Here is a 26,650-nt window from a genome sequence, read left to right on the forward strand (position 1 = left end):
TTAAACTAAACTAAACAGTAAATACAGTATAATGATACTAACTGTAGTTTCTCCAGCTTGAATTGTGGGTTCATCAGTAGATCACTGAGGTTTTTCACTCCAGAGTCTCCTAGTTCATTCCCGCTCAGGTTCAGCTCTCTCAGGTGTGACGGGTTTGATTTCAGAGCTGAAGTCAGGATGACACACTGTTCCTCTGTAATACTGCATCCAAACAGACTGAAGACAGAAAGAGAAAATGACTCAAATCCATGTTCAGTTCATGTGTGAGTTAAATGAATCATGAATAAATGTCATACAGTCACTAATAAACCAGCAAAAACATGGAAACTTAATGATAGAAACGAACAAACCAAGACAGGAGCATTTGAGGATACTAGTTACAATCCATGTCTGGATCCGTCCTCACTCCCAAAAATAAGTGAATTTATCACTCTAGATTAATATATAGGACCAATATAGAAACAATAGAGAAATGAACATTTAATGGACTATTTTCATTATTAATGTAAGAAAATCTTATACTGTACATGAATCGATTATTAAGTCATTTTAGAGTGTAATTTACAATCTCTAAATACACATTGTGTTTAATAAAAGAAGATTTAGTGAAAAGCAGTGTTGGGCACGTTACTTTAAAAAAGTAATTAGTTATAGTTACTAGTTACTTCTCACAAATAGTAACGGAGTTAGTAACTGAGTTACATCATTATAAAAGTAACTAATTACCAGGGAAAGTAACTATTGCGTTACTTTAAAAAAAATTTAATATTTAATATTGGGGGCATTCAAGTTATTTGACACATGTCTAAAAATAAATTATTCTTGATCCGACTCGTGACTGATGATCCGCTCTTGCTTATGAAATTTCTCTGTACTGTACAATACGTGTTTGTAAGCATTAAAGAAAATGTAGTTTCATATTTTAAAAAAATAAATAAATTGTTAACGGTTTCAATGTAGGAACATACTATCTATTCATGTTAAATTACAGTAATACTGTCTGCATGTGTTTTATAACAGGGCCTCAACAGGGTGCAGGATTGTTTTGCACAATTTTAAACATCTCTAAAAGTTCTGCAGTCACAAAGCATCATTTCTACACACACATCTGAACTATATCACGTGGTGAATCAGATATGAATATATTAAATCGCAAAATGAGACATCGTCAGACTCACCGGCTTCTACGTGTCTGCTGAAATCGATGCTTATAAACGTACGGTCTATAAATAACAAGGCTTCGTTTTTGGCAGATATAATTACAGACTACAACCTGGACATTATATGCTTAACAGAAACCTGGCATAAGGAATCTGATGGCCTTCTTTTTAATGAACTGACCCCAAACGGCTACGGATTATGTGATTCACCGCGATCCTCTGGTGGGTGGCATCATTGTGCTGTATAAACATCCACAAAACCTGTGTCCGGTGGCTGTTCCTCAGTTTTAGTCTTTTGAAAGTCTTGTTCTGAGTATTTGTGCACCGATATCTACTGTTAGAGCAACTATCTACAGGCCTCCAAAGAGAAATAAGGATTTTAGAACAGATTTTGCTGATATGCTATCTTTGTTGATCCTTAAATTCGAGAGAGTCCTCATTGTGAGGGATTTTAACATTCACATGGACAATATTGTCTGTTCAACCACAAGAGATTTTGCATCGTTATTGGAGTGCTTCGAGCTACATCAACTCGTGGATTCTCCCACTCACAATAAAGGACACATTTTACATCTTGTCATCTTAAATGGATCGCTTATTTCTCACCTGTGTATCACAGAATTAGGATTATCTGACCATCGGGTGATTTTCTTCGATATGGACTGTCCTGTTACAAACAAAACTGTTCCACGCACTATAAACTATTGTAAATGGAGATCCATTGAGCCTCTCGAGTTTTCTGATTATAATAATTCTTCATCTGATTGTGGACTACTATCTGAGGAGTTGAATGACAAAGTAACTGGCTTATACTCTATTTTATCTACTGGTTTGGACAGATTTGCTCCTTTAAAGTCTTGATCTGTCTCATTTGTATGAAATGCACCCTGGTACACTGATGAACTACGATCCTACAAAGCTCATTGCCGTAAATTGAGCATAGATGGCGTATGTCTAGCTTAACTGTCCACCACCAGGCCTGGAAAGACAGTCTGGTTGAGTATAAGGGACAAATTTTATCTGCTAGGTCAGATTATTTCTCACAAATGATAGCAAGTCAGCAAAACAACCCAAAGTTCTATCAATAAACAAACTCCTAAATAGGAATAATATGTCCAGTGTGCCAGCTTCAGCTCATCTGTGCAACAGGTTTTACAGTTCTTCAGCAGCAAGATTGAGGGCATACGAAATCATATTGCCACTGTACAAGTGTCACCTGTTCACACATCGAATGGTTATGTATTTACTGCTGTTCCACTTTCCAACTTTCCTACTTTGGACTCACAGTCTCTGTGTAACATTATCTCAAGTATGAAAGCAACCACTTCTGTTGTTGACCCCATACCAACTTGTGTAGGTCATGTTTTGAATCTCTCTGTCCTGCTGTACTGAGTATAGTCAATGATTCAATGATTCAATGATTCTCTGACTGGTCTGGTGCCAACTGCACTTAAAATTGCTGCTGTTACCCCAGTGCCAAAGACAAATAACGCTGATTTTGAGAACCTTAAACATTTTTGACCCATCTCCAACCTTCCTTTTCTTTCTAAAATCTTAGAACAAGTTGTGGCTTCTCAATTAAGAGCTCACCTGACTGTGAACAAGCTATTTGAGCCCCTTCAGTCTGGTTTCCGTAAGTTGCACAATTTAAATGATTTATTAATTGCCTCAGATTCTGGTTATATATCTACAGGTCCTTCTAAAAAAATTAGCATATTGTGATAAAGTTCATTATTTTCCATAATGTAATGATAAAAATTAAACTTTCATATATTTTAGATTCATTGCACACCAACTGAAATATTTCAAGTCTTTTATTGTTTTAATACTGATGATTTTGGCATACAGCTCATGAAAACCCAAAATTCCTATCTCAAAAAATTAGCATATCACGAAAAGGTTCTCTAAACGAGCTATTAACCTAATCATCTGAATCAACTAATTAACTCTAAACACCTGCAAAAGATTCCTGAGGCTTTTAAAAACTCCCAGCCTGGTTCATTACTCAAAACCGCAATCATGGGTAAGACTGCCAACCAGAAGGCCATCATTGACACCCTCAAGCGAGAGGGTAAGACACAGAAAGAAATTTCTGAATGAATAGGCTGTTCCCAGAGTGCTGTATCAAGGCACCTCAGTGGGAAGTCTGTGGGAAGGAAAAAGTGTGGCAAAAAACGCTGCACAACGAGAAGAGGTGACCGGACCCTGAGGAAGATTGTGGAGAAGGACCGATTCCAGACCTTGGGGGACCTGCGGAAGCAGTGGACTGAGTCAGACAGGTGGACAGGTGCCGCATTCCCCAGGTCAAGCGACTTTTGAACCAGAAACAGCGGCAGAAGCGCCTGACCTGGGCTACAGAGAAGCAGCACTGGACTGTTGCTCAGTGGTCCAAAGTACTTTTTTCGGATGAAAGCAAATTTTGCATGTCATTCGGAAATCAAGGTGCCAGAGTCTGGAGGAAGACTGGGGAGAAGGAAATGCCAAAATGCCTGAAGTCCAGTGTCAAGTACCCACAGTCAGTGATGGTCTGGGGTGCCATGTCAGCTGCTTTTGTTGGTCCACTGTGTTTTATCAAGGGCAGGGTCAATGCAGCTAGCTATCAGGAGATTTTGGAGCACTTCATGCTTCCATCTGCTGAAAAGCTTTATGGAGATGAAGATTTCGTTTTTTCAGCACGACCTGGCACCTGCTCACAGTGCCAAAACCACTGGTAAATGGTTTACTGACCATGGTATTATTGTGCTCAATTGGCCTGCCAACTCTCCTGACCTGAACCCCATAGAGAATCTGTGGGATATTGTGAAGAGAAAGTTGAGAGACGCAAGACCCAACACTCTGGATGAGCTTAAGGCCGCTATCGAAGCATCCTGGGCCTCCATAACACCTCAGCAGTGCCACAGGCTGATTGCCTCCATGCCACGCCGCATTGAAGCAGTCATTTCTGCAAAAGGATTCCCGACCAAGTATTGAGTGCATAACTGAACATAATTATTTGAAGGTTGACTTTTTTTTGTTTTAAAAACACTTTTCTTTTATTGGTCGGATGAAATATGCTAATTTTTTGAGCTGTATGCCAAAATCATCAGTATTAAAACAATAAAAGACCTGAAATATTTCAGTTGGTGTGCAATGAATCTAAAATATATGAAAGTTTAATTTTTATCATTACATTATGGAAAATAATGAACTTTATCACAATATGCTAATTTTTTGAGAAGGACCTGTATATTGATTCTACTTGATCTCAGAGCAGCATTCGATACCACTGATCATTGTACTTTACTCTCACGTCTTGAGTATGTTTTTGGTGTTTCTGAGATTGCTCTGAACTGGTTCAAGTCTTATCTCTCTGACCGTAAACAATTTGTTGCATTGGGGGTTCAAGATCTGAAGTAGGAGTTATGAAATCAGGTGTTCCTCAAGGATCAATACTTGGTCCATTACTATTTAGTCTGTATATATTTCCCATTGGTCAGCTTTTAAGGTCGCTTGGTCTTAACTTTCATTTTTATGCTGATGACACACAGATATATGTACATTCAAAATCAGATGTAAATGTTGATATCTCTACTCTGTCTCAAAGTATCTCTGAGGTAAAGAAGTGGATGTCTGACAACTTTCTCTGCCTTAACAGTGATAAGACCGAACTCATTGTTATTGGTTCACCACATCAGGATGACTCCATTGTACAGTTTAAAGACAAATTAAAAAATCTGGGGGTGATATTTGATCCCAACCTAACGTTCGGCTTACAGGTTAGAAACACTGTTAAAGTATCTTTCTTTCACCTCAGAAATATTGACAGATTGCACACAATGTTAACTTTTACTGTTGCAGAAAAGCTAATTAACACATTTGTCTTTTCTTGTATTGACTACTGTAACTATTTGCTGGCTGGAATTCCCAAGATTACTCTCAACAAATTACAGTTGGTACAAAATTCTGCTGCACGCATCTTGACTAGAATCCGTGCAAGAGAGCATATCACGCCTATTCTTAAATCACTGCACTGGCTGCCAGTTAAATTCAGTATTGATTTTAAAGTTTTACTACTGACTTACAAAGCATTAAATCATTTGGCACCTCAATATTTAGCTGAACTATTGACACCCTACACCCCAGTTCGAAATGCTGGTCTTTTAACTCGCCTGAGATCTATGGGTGATAGGGCTTTTTCAAATCTTCCACCTAAACTCTGGAATTCCTTGCCTGTAGAGATACGAAATGCAGAATCCTTGCACATTTTTAAATCCAGTTTAAAAACATTCTTTTTTTAGGGAAGCTTTTATAGCTTTCTAATCTTTCTAGTTTTAGAAAGCTTTCTAATCCTTTAACTAAAACCATTTCTGAATCTTTCTTCAGATGCAGATGCAGCGTGTGGGAACCGTGGACGAACCAGACAAATGAATCATTCAGATGATTCTTTCAAAACATAATTCCAAAAAACCCAAGGTCAGAGAATATCATTTTCGGCTCCAGCCCGTCTACAAAAAACCCCTGCTCGGTACATTTATGACACCTATGCTTCCTGACAGAAGGAGAGGTGACAAGCTCAAGCTATTTGTGACAAACCAAATGGTCACCAAGAAGATAAAGTGTCTTTGATCTCCAGATCAAAAGAGACAGAGAGACAATGCAGACCTCTTTTGTTTCTCTTAGTGACCTAACCTTACAGAAAAAACCAACAAAGACACTTCTACAACTAAAACTGCATCAAAATTGTTCCAAACAATTTGAAATGGACTTATCAAATATCTTTTAACTACATACATTTTATAGTCTGGGTAAACCCAGCCTGATCTGCCGGCGATTTGATTTCGCCCGGCAACTCAGTCTGGAAACCCGTACATTCAATTCTGCTGCATCTCTTACATTTTTGCGGGAACCAATCACAGACTGGCTTATCCACCTTGCTCGCTATTGGCGGGTAACACGATGACGATAGAGAAGCGACGGCAAGCAGTTTTCAAACTCAATCTGATCTACCCGTCACTCCAAAATAGCAATGCACAATCATAGTGACGCCGACTGTGTTAAGCATTTACCTTATCTGAGAGAAATGTAGCAGAGCGCTGATCCGACAGTCTCTTCATAGGAAGATTACAAACGGCGAAAGCCAATTGATGACGCATGACGATTCTCTGCTGTTATTTTGGTGGTTTGCTACACGGGGTGAGTACAGGACTCTTTTACTTCAATGCCCCTTGTTGGTAGACAATATTTTTATTATTTGCTCTATATGTTTCGTCTCCCTGCTTCTTGAATCTCGCGCCGCCTGAGCTGACTGGAATTCTTTTTGGTTGTCATGACAATGATGTAGTTTAGGGCGGCTATATTCCGCGTTCATTTACACTGAACCAGAACAGTATCAGAGTCGCCTTTTAACCTCTCGACGATGCTGAATGACTTATTTAGTTGAGCAAACAAATCGCTCGACTGGGTGTAAATACCACTCACTTTCATGTTTTTGGCACAACCTGCAAAAATCGCGCGATGCCAATGCTGCTTCTGCAAACCGCGGATCAATGCTACAGACTAAACCTGCGTCTCAATCAGCTCCCTAGGTCGTGAATCAGTATATGAAAATGAAAGTGAAATGTGGCGGATTCCCTGATCAGTGCCCTGACTACTGAACTAGGGAGCTGAGACACACTGGAGTTTTCTCATCGCTCTGCAAAGTACGTCACCCGGATCGTTGATCTGATTGGTTGAAGGACTATCCAATTGCGTGACTAATGCTCGTTGATCACGCCTCTTGTGCAGCAGAAAATCCATACAGACTCTCCAGACCAATGTTCAATTTTAAATTGAGCTTGGTCTGGTGATAGCCAGACTATACATTTTATATCATGTCCACACATACTACCTGTAACCAGTTATGCTTTAGAACACCCACAATTCATGTAAATGTGATAACTTTTGAATGACTGATTGAAAGTATGCCTTATATGGAATGAATTTAAATCTCTAATGTATGTCTAAATCATGGCTTGAATGAAAACTGTGTAAAATGTATCATATTCTATTTAATAGAAATTATGTTTAAAATGGTACTGTCTGCTAAAGCAGAGACCGGAGGTAACACCTATGTATGATTGGAGCAGAGAAAAGCCACGTTTTGAAACAGGACAATATCTGATTGGCCAAAAATTCTCTCAGAAGTGGGACAAACACCTAAGTTTAAATAGTCATATCCCAGGAGTGAACTAGTCAGCAGTGACCGTAAGCAGAAAAAAAGAGTAACCATGGAGTAACAAGAAGAACAGACAAGCAGCTCATTCAAGCCATCCAACTTTCACTCCCTTTTCTTTTTTCTTTTACTTTTACTTTTACTGAACTTGCCTTCAGTGGATCTTATTACAGGCAGATACTGATCACAGATTTTTAAAATGCACTTGTTCAAAAGTTACTGTAAAATTAGACCTTTTACATTTTGTGAAATACAAACATTAAATTGAAAGCAGTTATGAACAGTTCTGATTTCACAAAAAATCTTTGTTACACACCAGCAATCAGTAAACATGATCACATTCAGCAGTCATGTTCAAAAAGAGCATCAATTTATACACACTTATATTTAATTTACACAGAATTAACCTGTGAAAGTTAGGAAAGACATCTCTGTGTTTATAGAGCAGCTGATTCAATCTATCACTTATTTGAAGAGTTTTCTAAGGTCTGGAAGAAAATCATTGTTCTCCCTCTACAGAAACTGAAATAATTATTGACCCATGATCAAACTGTCTTAGTCAAATATTTAAAGCTTGAGGGTAACTCTTTAATTGTGTGTTTTTGATTGAACAGTTTAATTTTGTTACTTTACATTGTTGAGGCTGAGAAAAACTGCTCTGACTCAAATACTGTGAGGAAATATTATTATCAGCTACAGTAACATTAAAATAAAAAGTACTGTAATATTTTAAATAAATGAACAATACTCACGTCAGTGTGTTGAGTCGGCAGTATTTATCCTGCAGCAGAGCAGCGATCTGATTCACTCGTGTGTCTCCTAGTTTATGTCCACTCAGTTTCAGCTCTCTCTGGAGTAATGGGTTTTCACCCCACAACTCTCTCCACATACTGACAGGCTTCATCTGCAGCAGCACTCAAAAACCTGCAGAAGAGTCAATTCAGTTCTCAACTAAATGTCTGTTGCACTACAAACATGATTGATAAGATAAAAAACTTAATTATTGTTCTAAAGACAAGCTCTAGTTAGTTATTTAGATTTTATTCTAAAATAACTTTATTTTTGAACATTTAAATACACAAATAAATACATAAATACTTGAAAAAATCTAATAGAGTTATTTAGAAGAAATTTAGTTTCTGATGCAACAAATTATCCAGCTTATTGTATAACTATGTATCCCTGTTGAAAAAATATATTTTTATTTTTAATTAAGATTTATCTTTATATTGTTTTTGTGTTTATTCAATTTATATTGTATGTGTACTCCTCATGAGTATTATATTATAAACATAACTTTATATTGTTGAAACTGTATAAAGTTTAGGCTCTGATTGGGTATTTTCACATGTCAGTTCGGTTTGGAGATGTGCGATTGGTCAGAGGTCAGGGGCAGGAGGAGAGCGAGAGAGAAGTGGGGACGAAGACGACACGGAGAGTGACTCAGGGTGCGTTCACACTTGTAGTTCGGTTCGTTTGGTTCATTTGGTCCGGACCAAAGAAGAAAAAAAAAAAAATTTATTCCTGGTCCGGTTAGCGTTCAGGGGTGAGTTTCCCGAAAGCATCGTTGGTGAACCATGGTCGTAAGTCCCATTGAACTCTATTGGTAACGACCGAACTTGCGACCATAGTTCGCTTCGGGAAACGCACCCCAGATTGGCATTTTTATCACCGAACCAAAAGATACCGAACCTTAAGGCATAGGGATACATTCACAACGTGATTGGTCGGATTTTATGACGTATTGCCTATTTTGAGACGGAATTTACCGAACATCCAAAACAATGCTGTGTGCTGAGGTAAATGCGCTCCTTGTGTGTGCGTAGCCTGCATGTGATGGTATTTTGGCCAGCTGGGAACTCGTGAAGAGCTTATAAAATGTGTAAAGTAGTCAAAACACCGGCGGGAATCCATCCGTCACACACACAAATGATCTGCTGCATGGAGGCGCGTGTCTGATACCTGTGATGGGCAAACTCGCGACTATGACAAGAAAAACCGACAAGGATTCTGTCCTTTTTAGGCTCTCGTCTTCCTGTTTTTGGTTCGGTTACATGTCTTTGGTCCGTGTTGCGTTCATATATCATTCGAACCGCACCAGAGTTCGTTTGGAAGCGGACCGAGACCCATCTTTTCAGCGGTCTCGGTCCGCTTGTTTGGTGCGCACCAGGGTTCGGATGGCAGCGTTCACATATGTTCAAATGAACCGCACTAACCGAGCAATCGCACCAGGGTTCGTTTTAATCGAACCAAACATGACAAGTGTGAACGCACCCTCAGTTAGGATAAAGGTGTTAATTTAGTTATACTAAGTGAAGTGAGTTTATGTAACTTCGTACAGAAGTTAAAGTGTTGAACTCCTGCCACATTAGTAATCGTGTGTGTGCGGGTAATGCAGACACGGGACTGTGACGCACTTGTTATTCTCAACTGATCAGAACAACTGGAGACTGAGCTCCTCCGGCCGCGCTGGATTCCCATATCCAGACAGCGCTTCAGGTAGCCAGGAATTCCTGAAAGCTCCCCTGGGATCACTGGATTCCCAGATCGGGACCGCACAGTGATGTTTTGTCTGTACCTGATGCAGAGCCGTTTTTCTCTGTCCTTGACTCTACACGTGGATCCTTTCGCTGGACTTAGATATGAGCTACAATCTTGAGTAATCACATTGTTTCCCATCACTGTTGACTCTATCAAGAGTGAAGCGGCAATATTGTTTTTATGCCCCAACGCACACGAGCGTCATTCAGGCCTGCACCGTATTTATTTTGGGACTATTTTGAGTTTAATACATTTACAAGAGTCTGGGCCCAGTGAAGTTTATTAACTGATAGAAAATTAATGTAAAGTGGTGTAAAAGTGTGAAATATGCACAGACACTATAAGTGGGTCCTGTAAAGTCATATAGTGTGAATAATACATTTTTTGAATATTCAATTTCTCAAATTAAGTGAAAATTAAAGTAAAAGGAAACCAATGATTATTTGAACATTTGATTATTTATTCTTCTGTCTAAGTTGACATGTTGTAAGTTTACTGCATTAAGTTCATAAAGAAAACCAGTAAACGAACCCAGGGCACTCTAAACACAGGGACGTATAGAGTGCTACAACTAGAATAATATATATGTTATGAATATTTAGCCTGCATATAACTAGTTTTGTTCATTATCTCATCTCATCTAACCTCAGTGTCTTCAGTTGACAGTTTGGATCCTGTAGTAAATCACTGAGCTCCTTCACTCCTGATTGTCCAGGATCATTTCCTGTGAGATCCAGCTCTATCAGGTGTGAAGGGTTTGATCTCAGAGCTGAAGCCAGAGCTTTATAACCTTTTTCTGTTACACTGCAGTAAGAGAGTCTAGAACAGGAATGAAAACATTCAGATGATTAATCAGTTAAACCTGAACAATATAAATCCTCAAAGTGAATTTTATTTTGTTCTTTGTACAAATGTATTGAAAGTTAGTTGTAAAAACTGACAACTGAATATGGAGGAAAACAAAAGACACAGAGAACTTTAACATGTTAGACATCAACATCACTTTCAAGATTTCAATTATCTAAAACTGTACAGCTGTGAAAGCCTTTGATCTGAATGATTCACAACAAGCAACCTGAAAATGGTCGAAAAATGAGAAAATTAAAGTTTGGGAATGGACTAATGGACTATATGCACGGAGCATTCTTTAGAACTTCCGCATTAAGCCAGCTGGAAAACTTCCGGTGAGAGTCATTTGCTGGTGTGTTGAGCATATAGTGTAATACTTAGTTTATAATCAGAATATAGTCACTTAAATGGTCAGGAATAGCATTGATTTAGTTATTCAAATGTAAGACAGCATAGAAATAAATAAATAAAGTCGTACCTCAGTGTTCCTCCTCGGCTAAATTCGACCATCAGTTTTCACACTTTTATGTGCAAAAACTCTTCAAAAATTGAATATTTATTGAGCACTTTAGTTAGATTAATTGAATAAAATGTGTGTTTTTATAAGTGTGCTGAAATCATTGATCTTGCGCTGCACTGACTGACATCTGCTGTGATTACAAAGGGAAAGCGCGGTGCTCGCTTTCTGTGTAATTAATTCATAATAAAAGTTATTGTTTTTCTTTAGATTTTGTGAGTACTTCATACTTCACATTGACAAAATGTATTTTTAGACCTAGTTATTTTATAATGTTTAATATTTAGTCAAAAACGAAGTGAAAAACGATTAGAGGAAATGGCTGATATATGCGCAAATAAATACTACTTTGCTGCCACTAACTGGTTAAAGTGGTAATTATTGTCTTTTTTATTTTTAAAAAAGTGTTTTCTATCAAATTTTGAATTTCCTACATTTTTAAACGTTTGGTTTTACAATGGGGACAATCTCAGAAGGATGAACAAATTGTGTTTGTGGTCATCACATTAAAAATAACATTTGAAGTGCTGGGGGGAAAAATGCGTGTACGTCTAATTACAGTCACGGCATTACTAAACGGTCCCAATAGCTTCATCTTTACTGCAATCAATAAAACTGGTTAATTGGCAAATTAGGTAAATGTGATAACTGCATTAAAATATGAATACAACATTAAAAAGTCAAACATTGATGGTTTTGTGTCAATGTACAACAGCTAACAGTTCACCGGAAATGCCCGAGGTGGCTAAATGACAACCAGGAAGTAACCGTGCATATAATCCATTCAAGTTCAGACTTCAACTCAGAGTCATTGTGAGATATTGAGTATAAAGTGTTTTAGTTTAAACTGTTAAAGTGATTTTAATCATTTTGATTCTTGTATGTGAAGAATGTTACTGACCTCAATCTCTCCAGTTTACAGGGTGAGTCCTTCAGTATGTCACATAAGTGCTTCACTCCTGTGTTTCCTAGTTTATTCCCGCTCAGGTTCAGCTCTCTCAGGTGTGACGGGTTTGATTTCAGAGCTGAAGTCAGAATGACACACTGTTCCTCTGTAATACTGCATCCACTCAGACTGAAGACAGAGAAATAACAATAGTTCACATCTATGATGATCATCTTATTAAAGAGCTTCAGCAGCATTTAGTTTCCAATAGTCTGTCTTGAAACCAAGCGGTAACCTCCCCCAGTTTCTCGTGAAGCCAATACGAAAGTGACTTAAACTGCGATTCATCGACTGGCCGCTAGGGACAGGCTCCAAAAGGGAGCAGAATCTCATTGACCATCATGGTAAAACAGCCAAGATTACAGTAGAAAAAAACATGTTTACAACCTGGTTCAAATTGTGGTTTTGGTCTATACTGCTAATTTTTCCCTTCATGACAACTCTGAGGGGGGTGAATTTTTTTATAACTCATCCGTTTAAATTATATTAAGCCTTCAAGTTCTGCATAATTAAGGGCGTGGTCACTTGAGTGACAGGTGGATTGCCGCTGCTGTCTGTGAGCCGTCATGTTACCTCAGCAGCTAATTTCAGCCGCTGAATTTGGCATCTCAGCCGTATTTGTGCCTTTTTTCTGGATTATTTTATACAATATATGGATTGCTGCATTAATAGTCGAGACAGATGTGCGTCTGTGTAGATGTGCTCGCATGCGGAAGATAAACAGAACACACGTTGTTGGATCCTCGTGGCATTGGCTAAAAGTTTTGTTCCTGAGATTTACTACAATGAGGATATGCAACTCCGACAGCACTGCTTGGATCCAACTAAAACTGCTGCATTATTTTGAAAAATTATACTTTGGACACGTGCTCATTAGTTTGAGAGATAAAGATATCTGGTACCTATATAGATACATATAGAGTTTTACATTACAAACGATGCTCAGATTGCATCCTTTCTTGAAGAACGATGATGAAGAGCAAATAATTCTGAATATATGTAATGCAAACAATGGATAATATATAAACATTTAATGGATTTAACGCTTTCATGGACAAAAAGTACTGTTTTTTGTTTTGCAATGGACATTTTACCCAAGTTCCACAGATTGGATTCATCTCGTGATCTCTATTTCATTATAAAGGTATGAAGTCCCATTTGATTTTTTTTGTTATTTGCACACCCCACACAAATTATTTAGCCTACTGGTGTTGAAGCATCTATAACGTTGTCTTAAAAAAAATAAAAACGTAGATTGACAGTAAACCTTTAGTATTTTCTAATGATATTGTTATCTCTATTAATATTTTAGATAGTATCTAAGATAGATAGCTCCTGCTAACATGATCATGTCGCGCTAGGAGGGCGTGGTTTCAGCAACAAGTCTCCAACTACGTCCCGCCTTTTTGCCCATTCTCAGTTATTCGGGAGTGACGCGCTGCTAAGATGGCAGCGGCCTCATTTTTGCTTCAAAACTGCTGTTCAGAACTCTATGGGAGACGTCACGGACACTACGTCCATATTTTTTTACAGTCTGTGCTTGAAACCCAGTTACACTAGTTCTGTGTGCTGAAGATACTGTTTCTTTTTAACTATTTATTTGATCTCTCTATTCTTTATTCTCTGTTGAAAAGGCAGATTTCTGCATATCTATTTATATAACTAGATTAAAAAAAATGTGACCAATAGGGAAACCCCAGAAGGTGCACTGCTATAAAGAATGAAACATAAGCTCTGCTGTCTTAAATAAATAAACTTCAATCACACTGTAACTAGTGCTGGGCGGTATACCTGTTCATATGGTATACCGGTTTCAAGACCGATATGAATTTTTCTAAAACCGCTATACCGGTGCGGAGCTGAAACAGCTGCTGTCTCTATTCAATGGCAATGAAGCACTATGTAGACTGTATAGAGAGCAGACTTCTATTAACTGCATACCCTTCTTACACTAATGGAAACAACTTTATTACACAACAATAAATAACTCACAAAACGAACTCTCTTTAATACTGCAAATACCATGCAGAGCCAAATGATTTCCACAATGCAGAAAACACGGATGAAACCACAGAATCCAGTCACAAATAGAACTTACTGTATAAAGCGGAACGTCATGGAATTTAGCAATTCTTTGGATGAATAAATCAAAAGTAGGGCTGGACAATCAATCAGATATCGATACAGACTAGTGTCTGCGAATATTAAAGCTAAAAATTACTGCTATTGTCTACTAGTACACATACTTAAAGTCTGCGTGAACCGGAAGTTGCAAACAACTTTTCTCCAGTGTTGTGACATATTTCCAAGTGAAACGGAATATTGAATAGAGGGCAGAGTTTACTTTAGCGCTCCTCCTCTCCATCTCTCGCTCATAGCAGACGAACGGTTGCAGGGAAGTGGTTTAAGCGTTTTCAACCCAAGCCGTCAAACTGACGTCATCTGGGAAGGAACGCCATTCCAGACCGGAAGTAACTTTTCTGATTTTGATTAAAGATAACCGCGACAAACAATTTTTTCTGTGTTTTACCTTGCATGGATTAATTGTTCACCACAAGACTAGTAATATGCACTAACAATGTAAATAGGGTCGATTTTGATTTCATCTGTACTTTAAGCTCACGATGATTTCAGTGTCTGCTGTCTCACTCACCATACATGAACTTCATCTGTAGAGCTGCTCTTAGCGTCACTTTATGAACATTTCACCATTTAATTTAATAAAACTATCGACATTTGTCATATTATATACACAGGAAGTCAAACGTCTTCACGTCTTCTTCAGTTCGGTATAACTTGAAATAACAGAAATATACTATTGTACAATCGAGTGTACTTCGATTAATAGAGATTAATCAAAAATCGTTGTTTACATGGTAGTTTCTTAATCAGAGTATTGTCTTAATCGTGTTAATATCGGAATATTGTTGTCCATGTAAACATACTCACTATTATTTAGTCTGTTCTCACTAGTCTTGTTTCACAGCAAAGATTTGTCAGATTCCAGCATATGAAACAATTTTACAACCACAAAGTTTAAAGGGTTAGTATTCTAATAACTTCACTTTTTTGATGGTAAAATGTATGCTATGTCCTAGGAAGAAAAAAAGCGTGCGCTCTCTGACCTCTCGCGAGTGTCAATTTTTCGCCGTTTATTACACAAACTTTCAAACACAGTTATGTCAAAATGACCGTTTTGGCGTATATTTACGATGGTTGTGTGAATGTGAACAGCATGTGTAACAGCACTGTCTCCATCCATTAGGTCTTACAGCAGCCTTTAAAATATGCTACTGTCTACTATTATCTGTTTGTATTATAAATGATAAACAACAAAAGAAAAGCTTTAATAAGGATTAATCTATATGTAATTTATACAGTTATGAATATGCAGAGTTATTTTATATTTGATTATTCAATTTGTGGTATTTTTTCTATTAAAACTACCTGGAACAATGAAATATAGCATTGTTTTATTTTATTTTTTTATATATTTCTACAGTGGTATAGAGTATTTTGCACTTTTGGTGGTATCGGTACAGACTACTAAATTTTTGGTATAGTGACATCCCTATTCGTTACTAAAAGAAATGTAAGTATTATAAAAGTAAATAAAAGTAGTATAGTAGGCTATATGTTTTAATAAAGTTAAAATGATTTTAAAAGTTATAAAAGACTTTTCCATGTTTGACTAAATTATTAAAAGTTTCTATCTGGTCAAGGTTTATAGGGATTTTAAGAAGTAATTAGTAAGTTGCTTATTGAATAATTAAATTACTTTTCAGACAATAATTAAAAAAGTATTTTAAATACAGCATTGATGATGCAATTTGTAATAAGTAATTACTTTTTTGAAGTAACTTACCCAACACTGGATAAAACCACTCATCCCCCTCCCTATGTGGATCAGATTGTAGGCATTGCGTAGGTCAAGTTTGGTGAACCATTTAGCTGTTCGAGTGCAGGGGGTACTAGAGGAAGGGGGTATTGGAATTTGACTGTGATGTCATTGAGACCTCTATAATCAATACATGGCCAAAGACCTGCATCTTTTTTAATTACAAAGAAAAACCCAGTAGAGGTGGGGGGATGTTGATGGAACTATGAAACCCTTGGCCAATTCCTCTTCAATATAAGATTTCATAGCTTCGTTCTCAGGTTGAGATAGGGGAAATATTCTGCCTTTAGGTGGTGTAGTACCCGGAAGGAGATCTATGGCACAGTCACTGGGTCGGTGAGGAGGTAACTGGGTTGCCTTGTGTTTACTAAAAGCTTCAGCATACTGAGAAGGAAGCTCAACAGGATGATTGGAATCTACCTTCTCGGTGGTGGTTTCAAGAGACACGGGTTTGGAATCTTGGAGACATTGAGAGAAGCATTTGGGTGACCAGCGAGTGACTTGACCCTCTGTCCAGGAGATCTGTGGTTCGTAGAGCTGGAGTCATGGGAGTCCGAGGATGATTTGGTTATAGGGTGCTTGGATGAGGTAGAAGCGAATTGTCTCAGTGTGCATGGTCCCAATAGTCAGTTGCCAGTGGTCATGTATTGAACCTATCCAGCACCTAGAGGTCTCCATTCTAATGCTGCCACTGCCAGGAAAGTTTACAAGAAACAAGGGGAAAGTTATGAGTTTTTGCAAAGTTGGTATCAACGAAATTTCCAGTGGCTTCAGAGTCAATTAGAGTAATCGCCTCAATTATCATACTGGTTGAGAGTTAACTCGTACTTTTAGACATTTGGAGGAATGAAGAGATTCGCTCACTGTAGTGGAAGTGTGTTGTTTGGGTCTTGTTGGACAGGACACCCTCATGTGACCTGGCTGACCACAATAAAGATAAAGGTCTTGTTGGAAAGGACACCCTCATGTGACCTGGCTGACCACAATAAAGACAGATTCCTCTGAAAACGACAATCTCTCTCCTGAGAGGAAAGACGAGTATGTCCCACTTGCATGGGTTCATGTTCTTGAGAAGGTGAGCTGAATGATTGGCAAGACACCGATCTGTTAGGTCTCCTAGACCGGATTAGATTGTTAATGCGAACGGTGAGATCTACGAGTTAATCCAAGGTTTTGCCCTCATCCTGGATTGCAGATCCATGTTAAGAGCTTGGCTAAAGTGCAGTTTGAGAGGAGCATCAAGCCATTCAGTCTGAGCTGCAAGTGTACAGAATCTGAGAGCGAACACAGCAGCAGAAGATCCCCCTTGACGAAGTGAAAATCTGTTCACCAGCTCCCTCTCCTCCTCTGGGTATGTCAAAAACCTCACGGAAATGTCTCAGAAAAATCCTCAAAAGAAGGAAAGATGGGCCAACTGAGGTCCCACACAGCAACAGCCCAATCCAATGCTTTATTGGTGAGTAGAGAACAAACAAAGGCAAAACGGCTCTCTTTCGGTGGGATACACAAGGGTTGCTGAGAAACTAACAATGAGCATTGAAGTAAGAAGCCTCTACATTTACCTGGTGTACCATCAAACTTATCAGGGTAATCTAGACGAGGACTTGTCGTAGAATGATTTGAAACAGGGACTAGAGATGGCAGACTCGAAGGCGGTGGAGATGTCTCAGGTGAGGGTAGATGAAGATGCTGTAGCAATCAAGACCAGCGACTCTACCTGTGCGACTCCACCAAGCAACGACACGACACTTGAGTATTGCTCTTTTCTCTTTTTTTTTTATTCTTTCTTTCCTCTTTATACCGTGTGTTCTTGTCTGTCTTTTGACTTGTTTTAGATATGTGCTTCCAAATTCCCTCTATTACTAACACTCGTAAATCGCGTGCTACACGCTGTAGGCAGCGCAACCATAACAACCTGCGTTCTTTACCCATGTCACCTAGTACATTGTTTTCTATTTCGATTGGGCTCTGGAATTGTCAGTCTGCTGTCAACAAAGCAGACTTCATCACAGCTATTGCTACTTATTCAGATCTCCATCTCATGGCTCTGACTGAGACATGGATCAAACCAGAGGACACTGCCACACCAGCAGCCCTCTCCTCTAATTTCACTTTCTCTCACACCCCACGCCAGACTGGGAGGGGTGGTGGTACTGGTTTGCTTATGTCCAATGAATGGAAGTTCAATCCTTTACCATCTCTCTCTGAAAATGGCTCATTTGAATCACATGCAATTACCATCACCTACCCTACTAAAATTCATGTTGTAGTTGTTTATCGTCCCCCAGGTCAGCTAGGTAACTTCTTGGAGGAGTTGGATGTGTTACTCTCATCCTTCCCTGAGGATGGCACTCCTCTGCTAGTACTTGGTGACTTCAACATCCATCTAGACAAACCTCAGGCTGCTGACTTCCACACGCTGCTTGCCTCATTTGATCTCAAGCGAGTAGCTACCTCAGCTACCCACAAATCAGGTAACCAATTGGACCTCATCTACACACGCTGTGGCTCCACAGACAATACACTGGTTACTCCACTACACACCTCAGACCACTTTCTCATTACTTTCACACTCAACCTGACCCCCAACTCATCACACACTCCACCACATGTCACTTTTCGGCGAAACCTACGCTCCCTCTCACCATCCCATCTATCCTCTTCGGTCTCATCCACACTTCCTCCCGCTAACCAATTCTCATCAATGGACACTAACACTGCTACTGACACTCTCTGCACCACTCTATCATCTTGCTTGGATGATTTCTGCCCCCCTTTTAACCAGACCAGCCCGCACCACCCCCCTCTGCTCCCTGGCTCTCTGATGTTCTCCGTGAGCATCGGTCTAGACTCAGGGCTGCAGAGAGGAAGTGGCACAAATCTAAAAATCCTACTGACCTTAGCTTATATCAGTCACTCCTTTCTTCTTTCTCTACTAATGTCTCCAATGCTAAAACCTCCTACTATCACACTAAAATTAACAACTCAAATGACTCCCGGACACTTTTCAAAACCTTCTCTTCTCTTCTTTGCCCTCCTCCCCTCCCTCCCACATCAGTTCTTACAGCTGATGACTTTGCCACTTTCTTCACACATAAAATAACAACCATCAGCAGCCAATTCTCCACACCACACACTGACAAGAACATCTTAATTGAAAACACACAAATTCTCCCCTCCTTCTCCATGCTATCTGAGGCAGATGTTTCCAAACTCATTCTTTCCAATCACCCCACTACCTGTCCGCTAGACCCTATCCCCACTCATCTTCTTCAGGCCATCTCCTCCTCAATTCTACCTGCACTCACTCACATTATCAATTCCTCCCTTCACACTGGAACATTTCCCACAGCTTTTAAGCAGGCTAGGATTACCCCACTGCTTAAGAAACCCACTCTGAATCCAGCACTTTTAGAAAACTACAGACCAGTATCCCTTCTTCCTTTCATTGCTAAGACACTTGAGAGAGTTGTATTCAACCAACTGTCTACTTATCTCACACAGAACAACCTCCTTGACAACCACCAGTCTGGTTTCAAGAGTGGCCACTCAACTGAGACTGCCCTGCTCTCAGTCACTGAAGCCCTGAGACTGGCACGAGCATCTTCAAAATCATCAGTACTCATCTTGCTGGATCTGTCTGCTGCCTTTGACACAGTGAACCACCAGATCCTCCTGTCTACACTCATGTCGAAGGGCATCACGGGAACCGCGCTCCAGTGGTTCGAGTCTTACCTCTCAGGTAGGTCCTTCAGGGTATCTTGGAGAGGTGAGGTGTCCAAGTCACATCATCTTGCTACTGGGGTACCTCAGGGCTCTGTGCTTGGACCACTTCTCTTCTCCATCTACACGTCATCACTAGGATCGGTAATTCAGGATCATGGTTTCTCCTATCACTGTTATGCTGATGACACACAACTCTACCTCTCATTCCAACCAGATGATCCGACGGTTGCTGGTCGCATCACAGCCTGCCTGACAGCCATTTCTGCCTGGATGAAGGACCACCACCTCCAACTCAACCTTGCAAAAACGGAACTGCTTGTGATCGGTGCAAACCCAACACTTCATCACAAACCTTTCAGTTCAACTTGGGTCTTCAACCATCACTCCTTCCAGGACAGCCAGAAACCTTGGAGTGGTGATGGATGATTGTCTAACCTTCACAGATCATGTTGCAGCAACGACCCGGTCCTGCAGATTTGCCTTGTACAACATCAGGAAGATTAGACCCTTCCTAGCGGAACATTCCACACAAATTCTTGTCCAAGCTCTTGTTCTATCCAGACTGGACTACTGTAATGCTCTCTTGGCTGGCCTTCCAGCATGCACTATCAAGCCTCTGCAACTGATCCAGAATGCTGCAGCAAGACTGGTCTTCAACGAACCGAAGAGAGCGCACGTCACTCCTCTCTTTGTCAGTCTGCACTGGCTGCCAGTAGCTGCTCGCATCCAATTCAAGGCTCTGATGTTTGCCTACAGAACGACCGCTGGCTCTGCACCGTTATACCTTAACTCACTACTTCAGACTTACGCGCCCTCCAGAAACTTGCGTTCTGCAAAGTGAACGGCGCCTTGTGGTGCCATCACATAGGGGCACAAAATCACTCTCACGGACCTTCTCCGGGACTGTTCCTGGCTGGTGGAATGACCTACCACGCTCTATCGAGCAGCTGAGTCTCTAGCCGTTTTCAAAAAAATGCTAAAGACGTATCTTTTTCGTCAGCACTTGACCCAGTAGTAGTAGCACTTACCTTGACTAATATTCTTCTCCTATCTATTTGTGTATTTATTTAAAAAAAAAAAAAAAAAAAAAAATTTTCGCTATGAGCACTTTACTGACATAACTGTGACTTCACTCAGCACTTACATACTGTTGTTCTCAGGTTGATTTGATTGATTCTACTACTCTCATTTGTAAGTCGCTTTGGATAAAAGCGTCTGCTAAATGACTAAATGTAAATGTCTAAATGTAAATGTCTTGACCACCTCTTCCGTGAGGGATGTGAGATGTGCTAGCTGTTGTTGATGCACGCTAGCCTGAGCAGAAACTTCAGAGGTGAGACAGTCGACAGCTGATGGATCAGGTTGTGGTGAAGTCTTCTGTAATGAGGGGTCGACAGAATGAGGATACATTTGCAACTTTTATTAATAACAATCGTAGTCGTACAAACAGTGTTGATGAACAGCAGACAGGGTAATGGAGATAAGACAGTAATCAGAGAAGTAAGGCAAGCATAGTCCAATAGTCCATGAAACAATGCAAAGGGTCAGAGGTAGGCAGCAATAATCCACACAAGAGAAAACAGAATGCTCAGAAATGTCAACCATGGCAAAAACAAGGCTTTGCAAAGTGTGAGTGTGAAATGGCCTCTTAAATAGTTCAGGTAATGAGGTGCAGCTGGGCTCGTGATCAGATCCAGGTACAGGGCTTCTGGGCAATGGATTGTGTGAGTGAGAGTCAGTATTCCAATGATGGCGACCTCTGGTGACGATCGGAGGGAACCACAGAGGCCGGATTCATTAGAGTCACAGCGAGCAGCGCTTCGCATTGAAAAGTTCAAAGCACAAAGGTATGAAATATTGATGCATAGAGTAATATATCTATGGCTATGCAATAGTTTGAGATTTTTCTTTTAACAGTTTTAAATTTCAGTTTCTGTGTGTTAAGAACAATTTTAATGCTCTCTACTCCAGTGTTGTGATCTTACAGACACCCATGAGAAAGTAACATGTGAAACAGCAATAAACTCCAGCCAGATAAAGTCCTTTTATGCAAAACCATAGACCTTAATCTACAGATCAAGTAATAATAATAGGAACATTGAATCGTCTTTCATCAGAGTTTTATCATGTTGACTGTTGTAACTGAACACAACACACTGTTTAAATGCTGAATGGAGAATGACTGACAGCCGCAGCAGAGGGAAGCATTCACATGAACTTGAATTTAAAAACGTAAAAATAGATCTGTACCTCACATTAAACTATGGAATGGCTTCAGAAAACCTGGAATATAGTGCAGAAAAACTTTATGGTGCTTTATATTGTTTTTGTGCCTTTGTGTGGTATAACGATAGCAAAATAGTATACGCACAAAATATCGGATTTGGATCCAGCAAAAATGGCAGTATCGGAGCGATACAGATACAGAATATCTTATTGGCGCACTCCTAGTTACCAATACCACTGCCATCCGCTTGACTAACTTGATGAAAAAGCACCTAATTCACATTTTATTTTTGTTTTATTAATTATTTGAGTTTTCTAAGCTCTGGAAGAAAACCATTTTTTCTCCCTCTACAGGAGTGTTTCTCAAACTTTTTCTGCCATTCCCCACTTTGGAGGTGGGGAAGGGTTCTGAGCCCCACCTGTCCCCAGTCGCCCCAACAAAATGGTAATAAACTAGGCTTTTAGTTTATCTGTTAAAATTTATGTAAAATGTATTTTATAAACATCACATTTTAAAAACATAACCTCAAATAGCAGCATTAAAAACTTTCAAATAGAGAAAATAAAAGTGCAATTGTATGATCGCTTTGTATGAAAAGACTCTTCAAAAGTAAATAAAAATAACAATTCAATTGAATTAGGAATTAACCCTTTCATGCTTGAGTTTAAATTAAAATATTCTGAGTTTTTTTTTTTTCAATGCAACCTTTTTAAAACGTTTCCCCTTACTGTTTCCATGGTGACACATCGTCCTTGTCCCGTCACACACTGCAGCCATAATAACAATGTATGAAAGATGTATCGCTTTTATTTTGTTTCTCCTTTTTAATTCAAAATATTCACAAGCTTTCTTACCATGTCATCAACTATCCGATATTCCGATTCTCAAATATGTGTAAGTGTGTTTTGTTGTTTAAAAACCTTTATGAATGATCTTGATATATAACGCGAGATGGGCGCCGCAATCTTAGTTTGCGCAACTGTTCAGAGAGCCCTGTCAGTTGGATTTACTGCACGTGAATATAACAATTTCTCCCGAAATACATGTAAGTAAGTAGCCGGTGATCTGGGAGAAAAAGAGAGTTAACTTATATATCTGTTATACTTACACTATCTGACCAAATTTCCTCCCGTTTGTCGCGCTCCACTTGTTATGTCTCTATTCCCCACCAGTGGGGAGCGCCCCACACTTTGAGAAACGCTGCTCTACGGTAACTGAAATGATTATTGACCCATGATCAAACTGTCTTAGTCAAATATTTAAAGCTTGATGTCACAATTTAATTGTGTTTTCAATTTCCTGTTTAATTGTATTTCTTCACATTGTTGTGGCTCTGTGTGACGCTAAGAAACAAAACTGCTCTGACTCAAATAACTGAGGAAAAATCATCATCAGCTACAGCAACATTACCATTAAAAATAATGCAATATTTTAAATAAATGGCAGTGTTTATCCTGCAGTAGAGCAGCGATCTGATTCACTCGTGTGCCTCCTAGTTCATGTTCACTCAGATTCAGCTCTCAGGTTTTTACCCACAACTCTCTTCACATACTGACAGGCTTCATCTGCAGCAATACTCAAAAACCTGCAGAAGAGTCAATTCAGTTCTCAACTAAAAGTCTGTTGCATTTGCTGAAGAAATAAATATACAAATACTTGAAGTCTAATAGAGATTTTTTTAAAAAGAAACTACTGCAACACTCAGTCCTAATAAAGCAAATTTATAAGAAAATGCCCCACAGAGCAGAACGGCAAAAGATCACTACATCATGATTTTCAGTATGAATACAGAGTGTGAAATTAAAGCCTCAAGATCTTTCTGGCTTTTAGGCTAGAGTCTCATAAGCCTTGTTCAGACTGTCAGTCCAAATCCGATTTTTGCGCATATCTGATTGAAATCCGCGTGGCGGCTACACAATGTTGTCATGTTGTAAATAAGACAACATCTGTATTACAAACCCCTCCATCCTGCGGTTGTTGTTGTTTTTGGCATATGCTTACCAACCCAAAATCATTGCCATATAAACCATTGTGGGTATTCCAGAAAACGAAAGAGCGGCATGAATACACAAATCAGATCTGAAGAGTTGTGAAATACAATGTGGCCATCAATAATTTTAGATCGGATTCCAAACGGATACACAATCGGATTTGGACTGACAGTCTGAACATAGCCATAGACCTGCTGTGGAGAGATACAGTGAATCTGGGTTTGAAGGAAAACAATTTGACTGATTTTCTAGAATTTTTAATGAGAAGTGTGCGCAAAAACAAAATTGTGCATGTTAATTGTCAAGTTATACCATACTCCAGAATAGCACATATACTGACCCATAATGTCTATTTGACCTGTAGCTTGTATCACAACTAAACTGTGTTGACGGTTATCATCATCATGTCAGAACCCACAGCATCTGATCTGATCTTGATCATTTTGATGCAACAAATTGAACAGTTTATTGTATAACACAAATATTATATTTGTTATGAATATTTAGCCTGCATATAACTAATTTTGTTAATTATTTCATCTTGTCTTACCTCAGTGTCTTCAGTTGACAGTTTGGATCCTGTAGTAAATCACTGAGCTCCTTCACTCCTGATTGTCCAGGATCATTTCCTGTGAGATCCAGCTCTATCAGGTGTGAAGGGTTTGATCTCAGAGCTGAAGCCAGAGCTTTATAACCTTCTTCTGTTACACTGCAGTTAGAGAGTCTAGAACAGGAATGAAAACATTCAGATGATAAATCAGTTAAACCTGAACAATAGAAATCCTCAAAGTGAATTTTATTTTGTTCTTTGTATGAATATATTGAAAGTTAGTTGCAGAAACTTACAACCGAATATGGAGACAAAAAAGAGGAGAAAGAATGAAAGATAATCTCTATGTATACTGATGAATTACAGCACAGCCACAGAGGTACACAATAATGCAAAAATAATGTTTTCTTTCGTCTCTGATAGACCACCATCTTCTCTTTAATTAAAAAAACAACATTTTTTATACCTAGCCAAGTTTCATATAAAGGTTTATTCTTACAGTAAATGCGAACGTCACTAAGACCTAAAGAGTAAGAGCAGAAGTAAATATGCACACACTCATACTGCCAAAGCTCAAAGACACCATCTTGTGTACTGAGCCCATTTTGTTCTTTAATATTAGATCTTTCCTTTCCACGATTCAATATTACTCTTAATGAAAACACACACACAAAGTACAATGACAAACTCGCTTATATTAAACATCAAACTTTTATCAACAAAACAAAAAGGACTGATGACAAGGTATACCCGCATGGTTACAAATAAATAAAAGGTATTTGTATACCCTTAATTTAAAACTAATGCTTAGTTTGTGGCTTATTATTATTATTAATGAAAACACATCAACAATAAAATAGTACAATAACAAATTCGCTTTTTAAACATTGGACATTTGTTACCAAAATGAATAAGATGGATGATATGGTATACCCACATTGTAACAAATAAATAAATAATCTTTGGATTTTAAAACGAATGCTTATTTTGTAGTTCATTATTATTTTATATGAAAAACACATGAAAAACACAACATTATTAAAAAAAGTTTTCTTGCGCTTTTGCGTCTGACAACATCCTCTCAGTCATCACACCTCACTCTCGTCATGTGACTTCTATGGCTCAACTTACCTCAGTATCTCCAATTTACAGTTTAAATTCTTCAGTCCAGTGCAGAGCAGCTTCACTCCTGAATCCTGCAGATTATTATTGTTCATGTTCAGCTCTTTCAGATTGTTATCTGATCCAAGAACTGCAGCCAGAGCTGAACAGCTTTTGTCTGTTAAGTTACAGTCATTTAACCTACAAGAGAAATAAATCACATCATATAATTAGATGGAACACATACATTTTCTACATACAAATATTAAATATATTTTCCATTATTAGTTTTACATAAACAGCATATACACAGTAAAGAGGCTGAGCTAAATATATGAATATTCTTCAAAAGGTAGTATTTCTAGTACTACTCATAAAACTAAGCATTTAAAATATCAAATTATTGGGAGATACATAGTACCAACTGCTAATATATTTGTACTTTATTTAGCCGGTTATATAAAAGTCTCATTGTTTTATATCATAACCTTTCAGAATTTCATTTTATTTTTATCAATATAAATAAACATCTGTACCAAATTACAATTATTTTATGCATCTGAATAAAATGTATCTATTTTTCCTTCCTTAGGAATATGAGCCAATATATAATTTGAGTCACAAAAGTCTGCTGTATCATATGATACAAAACAAATATTCAAACATTTTTAAATGTTCTTTTATATTTTGTATAACAATTTGATGAACTGTCTCCATAAAAAAAAAAAAAAAAAAATTTTCAGACTATTAATATGTCAGGCTTTAATAGGTAAAGTCCACAATATACTTCAAACGAAATTGAAGAACAAACTCATGTGACGTCATTTCGAACAAAATCAGGCCGAAACTAATATATAAAGTGTTATAATATAAACACGGCATGACTTTGCTGGAGTGCTGAACTACAGAGCCTGTGCAAACAAACATGTCCACAAATCCTTGCTAGTTTCTCAA

General features: G+C 38.6%; 1 protein-coding gene across 2 annotated transcripts in view; it reads right to left on the minus strand.

Moving 5' to 3' along the window:
* Positions 1-26,650, minus strand: part of LOC125250790 (protein NLRC5-like) — a 243,665-nt gene that overhangs the window by 209,032 nt on the left and 7,983 nt on the right. For both annotated transcript variants that reach the window (XM_048163563.1, XM_048163564.1), the window contains 4 exons: positions 25,727-25,897; positions 24,596-24,769; positions 12,159-12,332; positions 10,537-10,710 (listed from right to left, as the gene is read on the minus strand). In XM_048163563.1, the coding sequence (XP_048019520.1) occupies positions 10,537-10,710; positions 12,159-12,332; positions 24,596-24,769; positions 25,727-25,897 (693 nt within the window). The remainder of the gene's footprint in view (positions 1-10,536; positions 10,711-12,158; positions 12,333-24,595; positions 24,770-25,726; positions 25,898-26,650) is intronic.

Source organism: Megalobrama amblycephala, linkage group LG17 (assembly GCF_018812025.1).
Source record: "Megalobrama amblycephala isolate DHTTF-2021 linkage group LG17, ASM1881202v1, whole genome shotgun sequence".
Classification (NCBI taxonomy): domain Eukaryota; kingdom Metazoa; phylum Chordata; class Actinopteri; order Cypriniformes; family Xenocyprididae; genus Megalobrama; species Megalobrama amblycephala.